Source organism: Vulpes lagopus, chromosome 11 (genome assembly GCF_018345385.1).
Source record: "Vulpes lagopus strain Blue_001 chromosome 11, ASM1834538v1, whole genome shotgun sequence".
Classification (NCBI taxonomy): Eukaryota; Metazoa; Chordata; class Mammalia; order Carnivora; family Canidae; genus Vulpes; species Vulpes lagopus.
Window position 1 is genome coordinate 35,859,424 of NC_054834.1, and position 21,484 is coordinate 35,880,907.

General features: G+C 35.4%; 1 protein-coding gene across 5 annotated transcripts in view; it reads right to left on the reverse strand.

Annotated features, from left to right (window-relative positions):
* Positions 1-1,892: 1,892 nt before the first annotated feature.
* Positions 1,893-21,484, reverse strand: part of RRP15 (ribosomal RNA processing 15 homolog) — a 50,075-nt gene continuing 30,483 nt past the window's right edge. The window contains exons 5-9 of one of the 5 annotated variants that reach the window (XR_005982671.1): positions 13,888-14,049; positions 9,643-9,701; positions 7,373-7,426; positions 4,491-4,532; positions 1,893-2,431 (exon numbers count right to left, since the gene is read on the reverse strand). Coding sequence is in view for 3 of the 5 variants with exons in the window: in XM_041722097.1 (XP_041578031.1) it covers positions 13,906-14,049 (144 nt within the window). In the remaining 2 variants the exon portion in view is untranslated. Of the gene's footprint in view, positions 2,432-4,490; positions 4,533-6,316; positions 9,702-13,550; positions 14,050-21,484 lie in introns of those variants that run through there. The other 4 variants (XR_005982672.1, XM_041722097.1, XM_041722096.1 and 1 more) reach the window with 4 other exon arrangements.

A 21,484-nucleotide genomic window follows, 5' to 3' on the forward strand; every position in this document is an offset into this window, starting at 1 on the left:
CAAGCTATCAAGCCTCCCGTTTTTAGTGTGGCTCACTCACAGCCTCCCAAACGGAATCACTTGCTCTAGATCGTCCTCCCTCCTCAACTGTACACACACATACACACTTACGTGAATGAGCATCGAACAGTTTACTAGGAAACCCCCCAACCCTGAGACCTGCTTCCAATCTAAGATTCACCTCCTACCTTGTTAGTGGAATCATTTTCTGAGATCCCGTAACACTGTGCCAGTACCTCCATCCTGAAGCTTACTTATTATGGTTTGTTGTTTACAGTCGAGTCCTCCGTTTGACTGTGAACTGCTGCAAACATGAAAACAGACCTCCGTCTTTAATCTATCTAGAGAATGAAGTACATTTACCAGTTTCACCGTTTCAGCGAAAGAGTGAATACCTTAACTTGCTGCCCGGGGCCCCTTCTTCATATGGCTTTCTCTTCTTCGCCTTCTTCCTCAGCTAGACATTAGCAACCAACTTCATTCTTTCCATAGCATACATCCAGGAAGCTGGAATTTTAAAGTGTTTGGTGTCTACTGTTGTACACCGCACAGTATTTGACATTTTCTATTTCAATCTCGTCTCCATTAGAGGAGTCCAAGAGTGATTCTTGCCACTGTTCACTTTTCCCTTTGTCTTTTACCTTTAGTTACTCAAAGTCAACATTTTCGTTTCGTCATGACTGTGGCCATACTGACTAGACAGATGATTTAAAGTGGAAACTCTGTTGAGTTTTCCCCCAAACTCAAAGCCTCTATATTATTCCCTAGTTTAGATGTGTCTTTTATTATAGGAAGAAACTTTAAATTTGGAAATTGACATGTGGATGAGGCCTATATCATTAGTAAAGAGTTGAATAAATAGTCCTAATAGTGGCTAACACATATTACACTATGTAAGATACACACACACACACACACACACACACACACACACACACACACACACACACACACACACACACACTGTTTACAACAACCCTAGAAAGTAGGTATGGATTTTACAGTCAGGATGCATTGTCTATGTCCTTACCCACCACAGACTTCTAAGGTGCCCTATGTAAACTGGTACCAGAACATGTCTGACAAACACAGACCCCACAGAGAAGTAAGTTTGGGAGATAATGGGTCCCTGCTGCTTCTTGCAGATTCACAATTCCCATTATCATGTTAAAGGCTCTGAAAATCTTGCAGAAAAAAAAAAAAAAAAAAAAAAGCAACTTGTTCAGCTCTTTTAACCTAGCATATTCTAAACTCCCTTGAACATGGAATTCTTTACCTATTAGGACACATGGGAAAACTCTGAAATAAAGAGATTGTTCCAACACACTTCCAAATACTTCTGAGAGTTATGTATAAATCAGCATTAGCAGTTTCCTCTCCTTGAGGCCGGTTTCAAATTGAAGTGGCTTGAAAAGAGATGGACAACCAGCTGCCGTTCTATTAGCCAAAGCAAAATATAATCAAGAAAAGCTACTGTGGGGCTAGTTTTCCTCCAGACTCAACAGTTGAAACTCATCCAGTTGCCATCCCTTTGCATTGTTTAAGAACTGCAATAATCAGTTCTACACAAAAGTAATATTTGTACATCTGAGGCAATTCTAGAATGTAGAGCAGGACGTGCAAACTAGAGCTAGTGACTGAAGATGTTGCCTGGGAGTATGGCTGGTCACCTCTGCCACTATACTCCACTGAGGACATAGGTCCAGCCTCCCTGGTATAGACACACACTCACCTGAAGTTAAGTGGATTCAGATTAGAATATGGAGAGATTAGCCAAAGTCCATCTATATCACTTCTAGGAAAACAATGTAAGCACTAAATTCTTCTGACAACCCTACCCAACATAAACATGCACACTTATGTCCCTAATATCAGTTGGTTGAGCACTTATTCCTAACTTAACAACCCCTTAAAACCCCTGGCCTATTCATAAGAGACGACTTCTAATTTCCAGGAAGGTAGGACAGGGGAGGGGGTGGTGAAATGTATAGGCAAGCATAGGAACTCGAGACTAGCAGGAACAGAGTCCCTCTCTACCTCTCAGGGAGAAACCCTTTGAAGATGTAAACAGATTAAGACGGTAAGACATGCCTCCTTGGGAACCACAAACGGATCCTTTCTTCTATTAAATAACTCTTGGAGCCTTTTCATTTCTATATTCAAGAAGTATTCACTGAATTTATTGAGATCTTATTAGTGGTAGGGACTTCAGTCTTCATGGTAAAAGGCTGTTGAACTCCTATAGATCGTCTTGATTTTTTCAGAAAGGTATTTAACCGGTATTAACCATCTTGATTACCTCAAGGAGGCAGGAGAGCATAGTGGTTAAAGGAGAGGCTTCAGAGTCAAGTTCTCTTGGGTTCAAATTTCTGTCACTTTCTGGTTTTGTGATTCTGGCCAAGTTACTCAGATGCTGTGTTAGTTTCTTCGTCTGTGAAAAGGGTATAAAATATAATACAAACAAGATTATTGAGGATTGAATTACACAAGTTACCCAAAACACTCCCAGCAAACATGGCACTTAGTATATGCTCATTAAATGTTACCCACCATTTTTTTTTAAACTTTTATTTATTTATGATAGTCACACACAGAGAGAGAGAGGCAGAGACACAGGCAGAGGGAGAAGCAGGCTCCATGCACCGGGAGCCCGATGTGGGATTCGATCCCGGGTCTCCAGGAACGCGCCCTGGGCCAAAGGCAGGCGCCAAACCGCTGCGCCACCCAGGTTCCCTTACCCACCATTTTTAATATCCTCTCACTCCATTTGTGTCTCCATTTGTGTCAGGGACTGTGTAATAAAACACATGTGGCCTCTACTCTTTCTCAGATATAACTAGAAAGAAAAAGTCAGGGAAGATCCTAGTAAGACTTTGCTTCATGGTTATGCCTGCTAGCAGTTTTGGTAAGTACATTCCCATTCAATTACTTTGAACAGTCTGGTATTTGGCTCCCATGGATTATACGAAGAAAGGACAGGAACATATACTTCTGGTGAACAGAACTCTAAATGACTGGAGCCCAGTTAAGTAGAAATTCAAGATTAAGCTCTCATTATTTAACACCCTAAAATGGACGTCCTTGTTGTGCAGATCAGAAAGGCAGAGAGAGGATGCAGCTGTTTCAGCCACTAGCCCTTCTCTGCTCATTAATGGATCTATTCACTTAAGTTATGTGGAATTCCTACAAGATGCTAAACAAATGTATGATATCAAAACTACTCATCCATGTCCAGAGTTTTACTATGTGGATCCGAGGCAAGAGTTCATGATATAAGCGGTCCTTCCTGACTCTAAAGAAAGAATAACTTCATCTGCAACAACTTTGAAAGCTTCCCATAAGCTTGGTATCAAGCATGGATAACCAGGAGGTAGGGAAAAGAAATATTTAGAACCAGTGACACTCAATACCTGCAGAATAACCCTTTAATGTGAAAATACATCAAAGCCTTTTAGGTTTTTCTTAATTTTCTATTTGATACAATTCAAAAACACTGGTCTATAAAAAATTTTTGTCTCATGTTCTGTAATGCATTTCTGTAGTTAAACAAATTTCTGCTCTCAGAATGATGAAATGGAAAGGTTAGTGATCTCCCCATGAAAAAGAATCCAATTATTTTCTCCATTTTGTATCTATAGGTTAATCTAAGACAGAAGTGATAAGTATGGAACAAAGGACAGGGAGGAGAAAGCTTTTAAAGAGAATAGAGGTGGTAAGAGATAAAGGGATCAACTCAAGAGATAAGGAGGAGAGAAAAACAGCAGAGCAGAGATTAAACTCACACTTTAATGATACTCTGTGGGAACATTTGTCTTACCCTTTGGAATTATGATTAGCTGATGGATTACTGCTTGTGGCCTTTGGGCACTTACATCTCTACATAGAACTACTTTTCTGCTCTGAGAGTTCCAACGGGAGGAAGTCTTTCCTTGGGAGGCAGTCTCTCTGTGGCTTGGGCTTTGTCAGCCCCTCAGTCTACTGAAATGTTTCTTGCCTCCGGTGAAATTCATCCACTAAAATAGTATTTAGTGACTGATATAAATAAATAAATGAACATAAGGGGGCAGTTGTCATAGAGTATAAAATGGATACATGCTTAATAAAATGCTAATGTTGATAAAGAGAAGCCAGCAGCAGGATTTTCCTTACTCAGGGCAGTGTTTGCTCCTGGCCCTTACAGAGTCTCTACTACTTCCCTTACCCCAGCACCCCAGGAATCCAGACACACTACACAAAACAAGAAGCCAGAATGAGGTTGCTGGAGAGAAAGGCAGAGAGAGAAGTATTACAACAAAGTAAAAATATATAAAAGATGAGTAGGGAAAAAGAGAAGGCAAACGGTAAAGACATGATTATGTGCTCATAATTTTTAAAAAAATGACTATCAGAATGTAAAGTGAAATTTTCATTTTTTAACGAATTTGTCATGTTGGTGGGTATCATTGTGTGAAATTCTGAATGTGTACATTTTCATTAGCAAAGTTACCCACCTATATTTCAGACAGCCTTGCCTTTTTATTGCCTCAATTATCCTGCAATTAAAAAAATGAGAACAAAAACCAACAGAGGATAGTAATAGCACATAAAAAGAAAACCTGGATGCAACTCTTTATGTTAGAAGGAGAAAACAGTAAATAAGTATTTTAAACAGTGAAGTACAAGTATACTTAATATTATAAAAAGCAAAGTTATATGAGTAGTTTATAATCTGTAAAACTGGAGACTCAAGGCTACAAACTTTTCCTGACGTTTAAGTCTTAGAAAAATAAACTTACAACTAGGGCAACCATATAACTTATCATGCACTTTCAAGTGTGAAGAGGATGCTATTCATAAGTACATTTTAAGACAAAAGGGGTAAACCGGGACTGTCCCAGATTGTCACTATTTTGAAACGATGCCACTTCAAAATTTGAATCAGTAACAGTAACATCAGTTAGACATTCACCTGTTCTTCATTACCATAGTGATATATTTTGCATATTTCCAAGCCTTTTTGTTTCCTTTGTGTTTCAGATTCTAATAATCACTATCAGAGCTAAAATTTGAAAATGCTTCCTTGTACAGCTTTAGTATTGATCTAAGCATGCATCCCCCCAAAACTGAAGCCCTTAACAAGTACTTGGTCAAGCTTCCTCTGAGCTCCATGAAAGCCAGCCTTTCACATGGAAAGGAAAAAGATAAAAGATAATAATAATGGAGACTAACAAGCATTTCAAGTATCCTGTGCACAAGTTTGCTTTTCAATTTTGGAAAATGAACAATTGATAGAAGAATTTGAAAAATAAAAATGAATTCTGTCCTCATTTTTGTGTATAGAAAAAGGTATGTTTGTCACCTGGTGCTTATGGGTCACCTAATACTGACTTTTCTACATGTTGATCTTCCCTGTTTAATAAACAGTAATGGCCTCACAAAACCGGAACTTCACTCCATTGATAGGGTTGTTTACTGTTAACTTGAAAATTGCAGTGATCAAAATTCCAACAGTTTCTACTTTCTGCTTAGATTATTCCAGTCATACCTATGTACTCCCTTTAGTACAATATCTTTACAGTTTCTATCAGTGACAGGCTATTTACTATAAACCAAAGAAATAAGTCAAACAATGGGTGTGTGTGCTATGGTCCAAGAAAGACTTGAGCAATACACAAACAGGATTTTGGTTGCCTGGTCAGTACAGATAAGATTTTCAGTTTTGCTTCTTTCAGAGACCTTTGTCTTTTAACATTAATTAAGGTTATGAACATACAATGACAAGGTAAACCTAGTTATTTGAACAGTTGTAAAAATTAAATCTAATCAATGCCACCATTGTACAGATTGTCCAGAGACTAGACACTCACTGGTTGAAGGGGGAAAAAAAAAAAAAAAAGATCCTATCAGTTAATTCAATGATAGCCTAAATCATGCCACCTAGAGGAGAGCAGTGGTACTTCTCACAACTTCCTCTGGAGAAAACCAACACACTCAATTTTCTGAGTATATTCATCACAGCTTATTTACGAATCATACAATTACCATTTTGCTTAAAATCTGTTAAGAAACTAATCAACAGCGTCACCTCAAGAATATTTCCCATTGATCTGTTGTTTCATTTCCTGAGGGAAAACACTATATAACAAAATCTACTGCACAAGAAAATGAAAGCTACAATTTGACATCTTGAAAATATACATTTTCAGAAAATATCCTAGGTCAGTAACAGTGGAACTTCCATAATTCTAGTTATCTCTTAGCCAATAACATTCTAAGTTAAAGTCTAGTCTTGTGTATAAAGCATGATTTAAATATCCAGATTCTTAATAGCAAAAAAGTCAGCACTTAAATTTTTATTAATCATCAAAATGTCATTAAGTAATAAACAGAAGTATACGGGCAATACATTGTATCTTGGTAATGAAGGGAGCAACATAGTCATGTTCTAAGAGACAAAAGCTATTGGACCCCACTCCAGTAGTAATGCAGTTGTTTCTGCAGAATCTGGATAATAAAAACATTCGAATTAACAGACATACTCAAGACCTAAAGTAAATTCTCCAATGCTGCATTGTATAATAAATGGACAGCAACAACCAAAATGCAGCCTGAGAAGACATGCTATTTGAAACTCTGACTTGCCACTGCCAGGAAGACTTTTTCACCTTTTCATAAATGCTGTCCCCTTCCCCAGGCCCTAGGTTTTGCCCTAAGTAAATTAGATTGAAAAATAAAACATGTCCATTTATTTTTCCAGAGCAAAGTTCAATTTCTAGAATCTCATTTTCTTTAAGACATTAATATCGTCTAAAATGTGGGGAATTACTGTTGTGTATAGCAGTTCTGTTGATTCAATGTATTAGCTGTGTGACCTTGGCAAGTCATTGAATCTACTGCTTGTTCCCTCACCTGTTTATTGGGGACAGTAACAGAACCTAGTTCATGGGGTCATAGGAAGACTGTGTGAGCTAAGGACATTACAAAACACGTAAGTAGTATCTGGCATACAATTACTGTGTAAATATTTGCTGTTATTATTACTTGTTTTGTTTCACCTAAACTGGAATGACGGATGGGACTATCAAAATAAGATGGTTGAGCATGAAAAGGAAACATTTTAAAAATAAATCAAGGAAATGGAGATTCTCATTTTACCTCTGCACTTCTTATCAATCTCTAGAGTGTCCTGTGTAAAGTGGTATTTAGAGTTTGAGTTCTGGAACAGTCTAAGTAGGCAAAAAACTTAATATCTCACTAAATATCAGGATCTTTTGTGCGAGACTTGTTTTGCAAACTGTCAAAATTATCTTCTTTAAAAAAGAAGGTATTCTTATATTCATCTAATGAATTTTTGACATTTAAAAAGCTTATCCTATCCACTTTTTAATCTTACCTTTTCAGGTAACATTATTGAGACGTGTTTTCACTGGTCTTCACAGCCATCATTCTAAATGGTAGCAGAAAAGTAGAAGTACCAAAGTTTATGTAAATGATCTCTTATCACTGAAGCTGTAGGTTGTCCAAAATTTCTTGCCATTAAAAGCAATGCTATAATAGAATACTGTTCATACAGCATTTTTGTAATCAGGATCTTTTCCCCGAGGAGGGTTTCTAAAAGTAGGGTTACTGGGTCTCAATATGTATCTACTATCTGCAGACTGTAACCTTTTGTGGGGAGAAACATTTACAGTTACACAGACCAGAAATGAATGACAAATCTACATGTACAGAATCTGATCCTCTAAATGCATAATAGAGAACATTTGTTGAGACCCTCCCTAGATAGGAGGTACTGTGCTAGGGAGATATTGTGGATACATTATTCAAATTCTTATTATATGAACAAATGTATGCCTATGCCTGATTTATTTATATGCTAGTGATATATAACCCATCATCACATCAAGTACATTGGGGAGTCCATGGAAAAACCAAGATATGGCAGTTGTGTGTCACGCAATCTTGTTCCTAGTGTTTGTAGAGAAGGATATCACCTTGAATCTTTTCAACTATGAGCTTTTATATTTATAATACATTTAAGAGAGCCCAGTGTTATTGTACAAAGACAAATATTATGTAGAAACACCCCTGATGTTATGCTTGGTAATATTGCAGTATTTCAGGATGACTGCTGTGTCTGGCTGCCTTGCTGATGTTTTGAGAGCTGATGTCAATCTATTGTTTATGTCCATTCCATGGGAGGAGATACATTTTTACTTCAAATGGAAGTCTGGTTCTGCAAGCGCAAGAAGGCAACTGTCTAGTAGCCTGAGGGTGAATCGACAGCTGCAAGGCCACCCACGCGTTAAGGACACAGCTCTCAGCTGTCTCTCCATTCGGAGCCCCAGTTGGTCCTGACCCATACAAATTTGGTGTTCTTGCTTTGATGTTTATGAAACGATTGCATTTAAAATGCAGGATAATGATTCAGGGGTTAGAGAAACTGTTATTTATACAAATGTGGTTAACACCTCATCATTTTAAACTGGCTGCTGCTAATAATGCTCATTATGCTCTTTGTTTTCTGTTTTTTTCCCAAATCTGCAATCTACATTTGCTCTGGCAGGATGTCAAGTGTGTGTTAGAACAGCCTGGAACTGCTGGACAACTCTAGAGCCCTGCAACTAAAGGTGCTTCTTCAGGGAACCTCCAACCTTACATGGTATCTGATAAATCTGTGAACCTGGCAGTTCTCCAGATGTCCTTTTTCACCTATTATAAGTCAGTAAGACTTCTAAGTCAGTAAGATTTGATTTTCTTGTAGAAAATCAGTAAGATTCAAAGTGTATTTATTCTAAAAGCTGCAGATGACTGCACTAAAAAAATGAAATGTTGTTTGTTATTAACAGTGGCCTCACATTTAAGGAATAGTTACCTGAGGAAATAATGTAATTATAAAGCAACTTAATATATCTTATTCAAAATACAAATAGTGAAAAAAATAACAATTTAATCAATAAAATTACACCAATATTCGTACACTTAAACTGTATCCATAAAAGTTTATCAGAAGAACTCATAGACAGGATTTCAAATTTTACTGATATATTATCAGACTAAATATATGCTAACTGCATTCTCTTTATAGTTAGAGAAACCACCACTACCCACACATAGCTTTTAAAATTTAAAGTAAGTAAAATTTAGAACTCTATTCCTTTGTATCACTACAAAGAGCACTTAACAGAAAGCTCATTATGTACCCCTGCAACTGGAGGGAGGGCACTAAAAGAGGGAAGAGGTGAGCAGTGCTGGACTAGTTATTCTAGACAAAATAAAACACATTCTGTAACTGTCTTTGAGGATCTCTCTTCTGAGCACAGAAGGTTCATCACATATCTGGATAAAAAGACCTAAATTGTAACTCCCTGAAATTATGCTTAGTAGGCTGGATGAAAAATGTTAATGTGATTCTCTAAGCTAGAAAGCACTCTTTAGAAAATCTAAAATTATTTAAGAAGCATTAGAAGAAATCTATTTTATAAAATTCTGATTAGATTCATTACAACTTAGTATTTTGTTAAACATCAATCATGGTTCTAAATGTCTTACCATGAACTTCAAAGACCATCCTACTTCCAAATCTGTTCATAGGTCCTCTAAATTAATTCATTTAATCAATTTCAGAAAAGTTCACCCAGTGAAAAAGTTCACCAGGCCTACCTTTGCTGCAGTCACTAAGATTCATCTATCCAGCTGGCCAAAATTCAGACTCCTGTTCCCTTGAGAAGAGAATAAGAGACGTCCTTGTAGGCATGAAATAGTTCTCTCTATTGTTTCCGAAATTTGCTCACCCCAAATAGTCTCCATATTCATATCTGCAGGGCTTAACAGTTCCTACCTATCACCAACATACTGAACAGAAACAAATGGTACATTAATCCTAAGAGATGAATTTATGGAAGGAACAGAATGAATTCCTCTTCCTTCACTTAACTTTCTAATTTTATTAAAGCCAAGAAACAATGGTAAAGTTATTCCACAAAGTTAGAAACGTACGATTTGCTATTTTACACACTGCTATAGATTGAATATGTATCTTCCCAAATTCATTTATTAAAGCCCTAATCCGCAATGTAATGGTATTTGGAAGCAGAGCCCTTTCGAAGGTAAATTAGGTCACCAGGGTGGAGCCCGCACGAATGAGATTAGTGTTCTTATAAAAGAGACTGAGAAAAGATGATCTCCCTTCTCACCAAGCAAAGACAAAGCAAGAGGTCAGCTGTCTGGAAATCAGAAAGAGAGCTCTCACCAGACATCAAATTTGCTGGCACCTCAATCATGGGACTTCCCATCCTATAGAACATGAGGAAACTTTGTTGTTTTAGCCACCCAGTCTACAATATTCTGCTATAGCATCCATGGCTAAGGCAGACAGATAGACCCATGCTTAAGAAACTTATAAATGTCCAAAAATATGTCTACTAATTTTTCAAATGTTTACTTTACTATTTTTTAAAAGATTTGTTTATTGGAGAGGGAGAGGGAGAGTCTCCCAAGGAGGCTGCACTGAGAGTGGAGCCCTACTGAAACTCAATCTCACAACTCTGAGATCACAACCCTGAGATCACGACCTGAGCCCAAACCAAGAGTCAGGGGCTCAACTGACTGTACCACTCAGGTGCCCCTCAAATGTTTATTTTATAAGTGAAATTCATGTTGCACAAACATAGCAACATACTAATAAATACAATAAATGTCTTCTAAAGTCATTAAAAAGCCTGAAAAAATAAAATTTCCATCCCATTTCACTTATGACTCTTTTCAACACATTTATAAAACTTCATGATAAAAATAACAAAACATAAGTAAACGTAAGGGAAAAAAGTTATCCAAAGTTTGCAAAAATATGGCCTTATTTATTTGATCTCCTCCTTTCTCTTTTATAGAAAGACTTATGCTCTTTGGAAACTTCATTACAGGCGAAACTTCCTTAGGCCTTCTATGTCTTTAACTCCTTAAAAATGCAATTTTTATCTTCAGTTTGTGTTTCTGTTCACACTTCAACCTTACAAACGCCTCTGCTGTTATATGTTTAACTAGAACATCTTTAGGCATTTATGAACTGTAATCAAATGGCTTTGTAATGAAGTACTGTACTCTCACTGCCTGAAGACCAGCACAGGGGGCAGGATTAGGTGGAAGCCACTGACTATTAAGCATATTCATATATGCAAAACACAGTGATCAAAAGAGCCCTAAGAGGTTTCCCAGAATATAAACATTTCCTTTTCACTCTCTTGTAGTACACAAAATATTTTAAAGATTTGGGACTAACCCTCCAAGAAACCTGGAACCTCCTCCCGAGTCATTTTCAGCTGTGGGTACTGAAGGTGAGCCTCTGATCCATTCCATCTAAAGGGCTTCCACCTTATGCTTTTCAATGAGTAGAATAATATTTGCTCTATGTAGAATCTAAGCAACTTGAAAATAAATTCAGTATGCAGACGCCAACCTAAAGTGATAAACTACTAAGATGAATCTAAGTGTTTTCAACCTAAAACAGGTATTAATTTTGACTTTGAGAATTCAATGCCTAAAAACAATTAATAACCAATACTAACCTATGCTCAATATTGACAACGTTCACCACAGCCATCTAAATATCCAGATAAGGGGATAAGCTAATGCCTAGTTTACTAGTTACCTGGTTACTATTTTCCATAGTCTTTCTAAAAAATAAAAATAACCTTCTTATTGCTATATTACTCTAAATAGTTAACAAAATAAAATCCAAATATTGTTACATTTAGACAAATTAGGGGGGGATCTAGAAATGTGGTTTTCTTTTCCCTCCTTAACTCAAAGACAATGCAGGAAGACGGAATGGATGCAGAATTATCTGATGTGAGAAGAATGTAGATAAAATACTTAGGGTAGAGGTAACAAAGCTAGAATATTTAAAACATCTCAAGATATATGTTTGGCTTCTAAAATATAGGCTCATCCTGGGATTTATATTAATATATGATGGTATTTTGCCTACGTATTGTAGAGTCAAGATGCAGCACAACTAATATACATAAAATATCCCAAGATGCAGCAAAACTAATATACATAAAATATCCCATTTTTACGATAGAAATTATTTCATGTACTTTGAATATGCTTTATAGCCTTCTAACATAAATGATAAATTTTTTTTCTTATACTGGCAACTCATCTTTATTTTGGAATAAAATGATTTCTGAGAGGAAAATAACTCTGCATATAGTCTCCTATTTTCAGTTAAAAAAATCTTGCCCAATTTTTCAAAATTAAACCAAAAACTATGTGAGTATATGTTTTGAAAGCGCTCCAGTAAATGAAAAGTTATTTACCCATTTCTATCACCCCAATGTACTATCTGGAAGAATGTTAGCCAAGTTTTAATATGATTCAGAATAAGATTAATAGCAAAAAAGAAGTATAATCTTTAATTCTGGGGAGAAAAAATTTTTAACTGCTGCAAAAAATTCTTTTTCAAAATCATGCATGTGTTAAGTTATAATAAAATATTCATCTGTGTTACAAAATATACTTAGCACTCTCATTATTTGGAGGAGTATCTGCTCACATTTATTTATATTATTATTATTTATATATATAGCCCTGATGAAATGGTAGTTCTATAATTTAATAAAACACTAAAGTTCAAAAGTTGGGATAAATACAAGAATACATTTTGAGCTTTGCTGGCTTAATCACTTGGTATCACATTATAACAAATACCAGGCCATGGACTAATTTAACCTTGCATATGTAACACTTAGAACACTCAAATGGGTTTGAAAATATAAACATTTCTGCTACAGCATAAGTTTGAGGGGAGGATGCAAGTATAAGCAAATGAGTAGTAGAAGGGAACTATTTTTATTATGGGGAATATGGGAAAAGGAATGGATCCTTTTTTTTTTTTAAAAAAAGGAACAGATCACATTTATTAAACAATTCCTTTATAAACTTTAGATCTTAAACCAAGTTTAAGATCACAGAAAATTTTGGAATTATACTAAACAGTCTTATTTTCTTTTTTGTTTAACATCTAGATACTGTCACCCAATTTAATTATGTTTAAGGGAACAAGGAACCAAATCTCCAAACAGATAGGAGTATTCTGATGCAGAGTACCTGCAGTCTCACTCGACCATTTCACTGGTCAGCCAAACCATAAAAGAGAACTTAAGCTAACTTAAATATTAGGGAAAAGGGGGTGTGAGTGGCTAAAACATGTCAAATATGCTTTCTAAGAAATTATGCCTCACTGAGAGAGGCATAAACATGAGAATCTCCACCTCAGTAAATCTCATGCTATTTTTTTATAACCTAACACTTAAATCTAAATCATTATGTATGGTTTAGCATATAAAGGGACATAATAGAAACGTAGAGACTTGATGTTCTTAAATCTTATTTACCAGAACTTCTAAAAACGAAATCATCACCCTGAATCAGAAATATTATCATTTTAAATTTCACTACAGAGGTTTTTTCAATAGCATACCAAAACAAATACCAAAAATTCCTTTCACAGAAGCACACATATATAGGACTAATAAGTTGGAAAGCAGAAAAATATAGATTTCAAGGAGTTCATTTTAATTATAAAAAGCACTGTATTTCTAGAAACTGCTGACACTGAAAGAAAATACCAATATCCATGACCAAGATGTAAATTTAAAATGATTCTGGCAAAAATGTGCATCTTGCTGGTCAAGCAAAAATACTTTTTTTACAAATGTTTGAGAAACAATGCTTAAAATCATACATGGTTTGAAAAACCTAATTTTAACAAAGTTTTCATGTAAAGAGAAAACATCAAAGTTGGTAATAGTAAAAGTCTTTTGGTGTTCTTACAAGTGATAGCTTCAGAACTGCCCAACTTTGAGAGCATCAAATATTTTTCTAGGAAAAATACAATGATCATACATTGGGTTTCCTCTGGTCTTATGTATCAAAGTCACTTCCAGACCCTGGTTCACTGTTATCCACGCCATCACTTTCTTTGTCCCAGTCTTTCATGGACGCTCCCATCATGAAATCATCACGTAAGATTGTCCATCCAGGGCTCTCTTCTGATTTTGCTTCAGTCTGAGGACAATTACAGAAACAAAATATCAAAAGGCAATTTAATCATAAGGAAATAAAAAAGCCCAAGCTACAAAACAAACTTATCAACACTTAGTTTCACAATAGGAATGAAAACAAGTTATGATTTATATACTATGATATATGCACACACAGGTAACAGAACAATATGTTAACAAGCTATTTTAACCCCATAAAAGAATCATGGAGGCAATTTTTTTTTTTTTCTTGGCAGGGGGAGGGATTAAAGTGAAATGTAGGTTTGTTATCAATTTTTGAAATTTGGCAATCAAAACAGACTTAAATATTATTTAATGCTTAGTGATTAGAAAAATGCTGGCAAATTATTTTAAAACAAATAGAAATTGAGCAAAGGCTTTTAACATAAAATAAAAAAGAGAAAAGGGGACTAACTTGGTACTGTGTTAGGTTTTTATAGATGCTATCTCTATTTAACATTTGATAAAAATGTGAACCAAATGTTCTTTATTTAGGTTATGATCTCACTGCCTGACCTAATCATACAATCAAAAGACTAATCACATGCTAAAACTATAAATAACTGAAGCAGGCAATAAACATAATAGGTAGTCAATTCATTTTGCTTATTTATAGGATTTACATAAAACTATATATAACCGCCTAAAAATTACAGCCATTCATTTCATGGTACAACAGTACCACCTTGTGGTATTAATTAAGTATTACAATATATGCAGAACTTCCAAACTCTGGGATTTCCTTCCTTCATTCCACAAATATTTACTGAGAACTGTGTTTCAAGCACTGTTCTTAGTGTTGGAAATATACTAACGAACAAAACAAAATCCCTGTCTTCCTGGAACTAACAGTCTATGCCTTTCTGTTTATACCATTCATAGAACACCATGTTGGAAAATTTCCCTAGTTATGCAAGAACCCATGATATTTGGCTAGAAAATAGTGTTATCTTTATGGGATCTGTTAACCACAAAAAGAACAGCTTTTAAGAGAAGAGATATTAAAGACATTTTCTAGGTTACAAGAGATTACTTATCTAATTCTGCTGAAGCTATCTTTTACTTTAAAAAACATAGCCCTGAAACAGTCATTCCATTTAGGAAAAAAAGGATGCCATTACAAAATAAAAATATCCTATTGGATTACTCCCATCTTCTTGGGATCAAAGAATCAAGCAAAGCCTGTACCAAAATATAATATAAAGACTGTAGAGTATATATACGTGAGTAAAGATTTCAGAATTGACTGAAATAGCATACTTTGTACTGTAATTTAACATAAAGAAAGGAAAAAAAATCTGTGTCAAAAACCAAGAGTAAAACAGTTAGTTGCAAAGCCTCTCATACTGCAGCGAGAAGGGAGTAATCAGGCTTACACCCTCCCATCCCTCATTTCTACAATATCAAACCTACCTTCCTAAAACTCTTCTTGTTTCTGTTAAGTTACCTAACTGGATAAAAGGCTATTTTCTTTGATTCAACTCAAGTTTTCTTTGCCAATCTCCTCACCTTAAGTAGGAGAAAGAGCTGTTCCCTTGAGGAGATCCACGTAGCTGCAACAATTAAAGCACCTCTCCTGCCAAATTAATCATTTCAAGTTTTCCAGTAAAACCTAAAAAGTACATGCTTCCTGGTAGAGCCATGTGCAAGTTACTGACAGGTAAAGACTTACCCAGACATTAATGTTTGTGTTTACATATGAATATGCACAATCTCAATGGTAAACTTCCCTGTTCAGACAAGTGTACCCAACACGCTTTCAACATATCACCAACCACGAAAAGGCAGATCCCACGTGACTGAGGTCAACACAGACTATTTCTACATGAGAACTCATCCTGACAGCCTACTTCTTTGGGACTGAGTTACTCCTCTACTAGGCAGCACCATAAAAATTGTTAGTACCCGAATAAAGGAGGGACAGAAAAAGGGTAGGACAAGGACAAAGCCTGAAAGGGGTAGTTCAGAAAGAAAGAAAAGAACCACAATGGATCAAAGGGAAGGATTCATTAACTAAAATGTTGAGACCAACTGTCCTGCATGCTTGTATTGAAAAAACACTGGGTAAACATGTATTTCAGACAAAGAGAACAGTAACAATAAACTCAAAGATTTTAGAATTGGGAAATCCAATGTTAGAAACCTCACTGGATGTTTTATAAAACTGCCATCAACCAAGCTCTCACATTAGAGTGAGATTTTTATACTGTGAAGCAACAATATGAAGGAAAAACAAAACAAAACAGACCATAGAAAAATTAGCACAAACTAGTATGGATTAATATATTTTAAAAACAGGCGTTTTCTATGTTTGTCCTAATGGCAGCTCAAGAAAGAAAACTGTTCTGAAGACAACAGAATGACTCTTTACTTTCTCTGCCTACCTTTCCTAAAGAAATACATAGTAATAAAAAAAAGGCAGGGGGAGGAGATGGGGGCCCACATAAGGTGGCAGTTTGAACATAAACAACTAGTCTTGCTCAACTGCAAAACTCAATAAAATACAGAAATGTGATCTGTTGTTTTAAAGATATAATCCACAAGGACAAGATCCAAAGAAACAACAGCAACAGTGTGGAAGATGGACTAGTAAATATTGTCTTGGCAAACCCAAGAAAGCTGACTCCTAAAACTACAATTGTCAAGCTGCAACCAACCCAGTTTACACTTCAGAATCCTCAAAAAAACTACCAACCAAACAGCAAAACCCCCAGGAACTAGCATTTACTGGATACTTTACAAAGTGAGGGTAGGAATGGAAGGATCAGAATAAAGAGAACTTAGGTGAACCTTTTGATGAGAAACAATCAGATCTCTGGATTCCCTTCCCATTCCACACCAGCTAAGTGGAAGACTGAAACTTTAACCTCTGGAGAGCTAATGGGCTTACTAGATGAAAGCAGAGGTACAGTACCAGAAACAGAGCATTAAGTTATAACCCTCAGCTCCCAAGAATGAGTCCCAACCCTCTTCTCACACTGGGCTCCCCAAAATGCTGGGAGGCAGACCTTTTCCTTCAGGAAGGAAATCAGGAATACTCTAGAGAAAATCTGGCCAGTTGCTAATAAATAACCCATGGAGAGAATGCTATACAAAGCAAATGTCAAACAGACAACATCCACATGGCTCAGAACTTCAACTGCCTCTTTGGGATTACTTATTCTAAATCATGAACAGGCAACTAAGGACTATCAGAAAGAAAACAGAGAGTAACAAACACAAACATTTAGAAAGCAACCTGAAGAAAAACAAAACTCTTCAAAAAGAAGAAAACTTAGGGAAAATACCGTTAATATCCTCAAAGAGTTCTGAGATTATTATAGCACATCCACAAAACAAGAGCAGTTGCTATTTGAAAAGAAACATTAAGAGAATAACAAGGAACTTGAAATTAAAAACATGATGGCAGGAACATAAAATCAATACAAGGCTAAGAAGATAAAGCTGAGGAAATCATCCAGAAAATAAGAGTAAAAAGAAAAAAGTGATGGAAAACAGAATTAAGGTAATAATTGGAGAACCAGTCCAGGAGGTTCAACATACAAATAGCAATGACACAGAGAGAATGCAAATATGGAGGGGAGGAAAATCAATGAAATATTTCAAAAACAATATTCTCAAAGAAAAGAACACACGCTTCCAGAATGAAAAGAGCCCTCCTGAATGTCTGAAACACAAAAGAAAAATTGAGCCACATCAAGGATATCGTGGAAAATGTCAGAATAGGTGCTAAAATAATATCCTATAAGCTTTCAGAAAGAAAACAAACAAGTCACATACTTAGAGATCTATCAAAATAGATACAGATTTTCCTATAAGCAACCCAGAAGCAAAAAAGCATGAGACAAATTCTTTCAAAATGCTGAAGAAAAATAATTTCCATCTTAAAATTCAACATTGAGATACACTGTTATCCAAGTAGAGGACAGAACAGAGGTACTTTCAGACATATAAAGTATCCAAAAGTTTACTTCTTATTAAGCCTATCTCAGGAAACTACTGAGAATGTCCTCCACAAAAATGCAGAGTAAACCAAGAAGAGAAAGACACTGGGAGAGAAAAAGTAGGAGGTCCACAAGAAAGAGAAGGGAATTTCCAGGATGAGAGTAAATGGAGACTCTAGAGTGGTAACTAAACGTCAGACAGACAATCTGGATCATGGCAAAAACATTGGAGGTTATGCTTTACCAAAACAGTGGGAATAAGCCAAGAAAGAAATGAGATCCAGTAAATACGAAATCCAATCCAGGAGAAATTCCAAGGATCACAAAAAAATTTAAGTCACAGGATGACAACTAGTTGAAGCACCCCAAGAGAGCAATCACCCAGAAAAAGGAGAATGAGGGACTCTAGGAGAGAATATCTCAAGGAAAATAATTATAATTGATATTATTACCTGAGGTAATTTGATTTTGAAAAATTAACCTAAGAAAATTACATATGAAAATCAAGGTAATTAACTTCAGGAAAAACAAATAGAAAGGATAGTTAAGAATACAGAGATGCATAAATGCCACTGTAACTAGCTAAAGGAGTAAAAAGTAGTTGTCCCAGAATATGCAAAATGTGGCCTTTTAAGCCACATGGATAAGTAAAAATTAATTTAAAATTAAATAGGAAAAAACAGGACAGGAGAAACTACTCGTTGATCATTCCCACAAATTCTAAGCTTTACAAGCCTCCTCTAAGATCTTCCCAAAATATCTCCCCCAAGACACCCTTCTGGTTTTGTTAACCATGATTCTGATTCTGTTTCCCTTTCTAACTTATCCAAGGGAAAAAAAAATGTTAAAAACATGAATTATACTATGAAGCTATTATATGCCAGTTTATATAATACTGCCTTACTTCTAATTCTCTTTAAGATTCCTACCCAGGAAAAAAAAAAAAAAAAGATTCCTACCCAGAAAGCAATTGTCTTTGTTTTTCTCATCTTACATAAGAAAACTAAGGCTCAAAGAAGCAAAGCAGCTTACTCAAGTTCAGTTAATAATAATTGGCTGAGTCAATACTCAAACCCAAATCCATGATTTCAAAGTCTAGGTTATTTCCATAATACTCTAAGTGCTCTAAAACGTAATCAGTAAGAACACTATTTATTAGTACATCACTTGTTATGACCTATAAATTACATGGTAGAATGAGTACTAAAATACACTGAAAATGACTGAATATGTTTAAGATAATTTCTGTAAAAGTCAGAACTTCAAGGGTGCCCAGGGTCCTGGAATGAAGCCCAGTGTCAGGCTCCCCGCTCAGAGGGGAGTCTGCTTCTCCCTATCTCTCTGCCCCTCCCCCTCGTGTTCTCTCAAATCAATATGATCCTTAAAAAAATAAAAATTAAAAAGCCAAACTTGGGAAATTTATATTGTACAACAGATTTACATACTATCATTTTACTGTATCTTTTCCACAAAGATAATTTACTATTAAGATGGAAAATTTCCTGAATACTTAGGGCATCCAAAAAGAAAAGGTGGATGAGAAATTAATATAAGAAAAGAAGAGGGGCACCTGGCTGGCTCAGTCAGTTAGCATCTGCTTCAGCTCAGGTCATGATCCCATGTTGGGCTCCCTGCTCTGTGGGGAGCATGCTTCTCCCTCTGACTCTCCCTTCCGCTGTGCTCTCTCTCAAATAAATAAATAATTTCTTAACTAATAAATAAATAAACAGAAAACAATAAGGCTGAGGGAAACTCCAAATGAGTCCTTCATTGGAAAAACTCGCCTAGGGTGATTCCTAAATAGATTTCAGTACATGTTAAGACATCCTGAGAAATAGGGTTTTTTTGTTTGTTTGTTTGGGGTTTTTTTGCTTGTAAAATGGAGGTAGGGGTGATTTGATATATTACTTTTTATACTAGAATGCAAACCAACAGAGTTCTGGATTTGAATCACAGTTAATTATTGATTACAATACTAAAAATCAGAAAGTTTAGAGGTCCAGAATACATATTGCAAAATATAGTTTAACCATACTATACAGGTTAGGCACAGATATTTACTATCATGATATGGAAGTTGTAGTAAGTACAGACTGAAATGACCAAAATTTTGTAGCTTGTGAAACCTGTCCAGTGTTGCTGCAAGGCAGTACTAATTCAATTACCTAAAGCAACCTACAAGATAACTCTCTGGGCCTACATCAACTGAAAAGTAAAACTGATTAAATGCAAAAACATAATAAAAACCACATGATACAAGGAAACAAAATAGTCCCTACTCTCACTGGCCTGGTTTTATACAATATTTAACCAAGATCATACAGAAGCAGTCTGTGTCAATTTTGAAGATGAAGACAACACTTAAAAATGTTAATCAGCTACCATATATCAGCAGCTATTGAAAACTAAAAAACAGAGGTTTGGAATTATTCATTAGTCTAATACTAAATAATTAAGAGCTTAATCTCATTTCAATTCTGAAGGGGAAAATTAAAGTCAAATCCTAAAACAATAAGCAATATAATCACATCTATATTTAGCAATCAGCAATAGTTGTGATCTCATTGCTTTCCCTAAGAATGTTCAGCTTTCATTTTAATTTAGTTTTAGTTAAATTAAAAAAGGTTCTTAACACACTGGATAAATTCATCTTAATATCTTTGTTGTTGTAAATTTTGTGTAAAGCTATTTATAGTTGTAGTTAGTAATCTCCCCTCTAACTGATTAAAGCCTATCTGAAAGTTCAGCTGGCGAAATGAAGGATATATGGGAAATCCCTTTATAAAAAGATATATTCTGGTAGAAATCAACAGTAGTGATAGACTCAAATCTTTAGAATATGAATAAAAACACCAATGATTTTCTCATCATGCCAGATATTAAAACATCCTACTAATCATAAAGGATTGAAAATGTAATCATAAAGGGTTGAAATTTTCAATCTGGAAGGTACAAGAGTTCTAACAAAGAACCTACGGATTCAAGGTTATATGGAGGATCCAGTATCAACACAAAGTCAACTTTTCTCTGACTCTCAAAGAATTCTTAGAAATTCCTAATTGTCTAGATCAATTTATGCCTTCTTCATTTCTTCACAAACTTGTTTTAGTTCATTTTAACTGTTTTACTAGGATGGTATTCCAGGCAACAAGCCCATTTGGGCTTTGTTTTTAACTATTGTATAGTTTCCAGATTCTTGTACACTTTACAAATTTAAATGGGTAACTTATAAGATCCAAGCAAGATAAAAAAGCATTTGGTAAGATATCCAAGGAAAAAAGATCAAGATGCTGAAATTACATCACCTTTAGTTACAGTCCAAGCACATGTTAAATGTATAGAGTTCTCTAAGAAAACCTAATTTCTGCATAGCTTTCCAAGAATTCAGGCCTAATACTCCTAAAAAATATGCTTCTTTGATGTTTTTTTTTTTCATCTGCTGCACTATTTTTTGTTTTAATTTCATTTGCTGCCCTTGATTTTACAATGGACTTA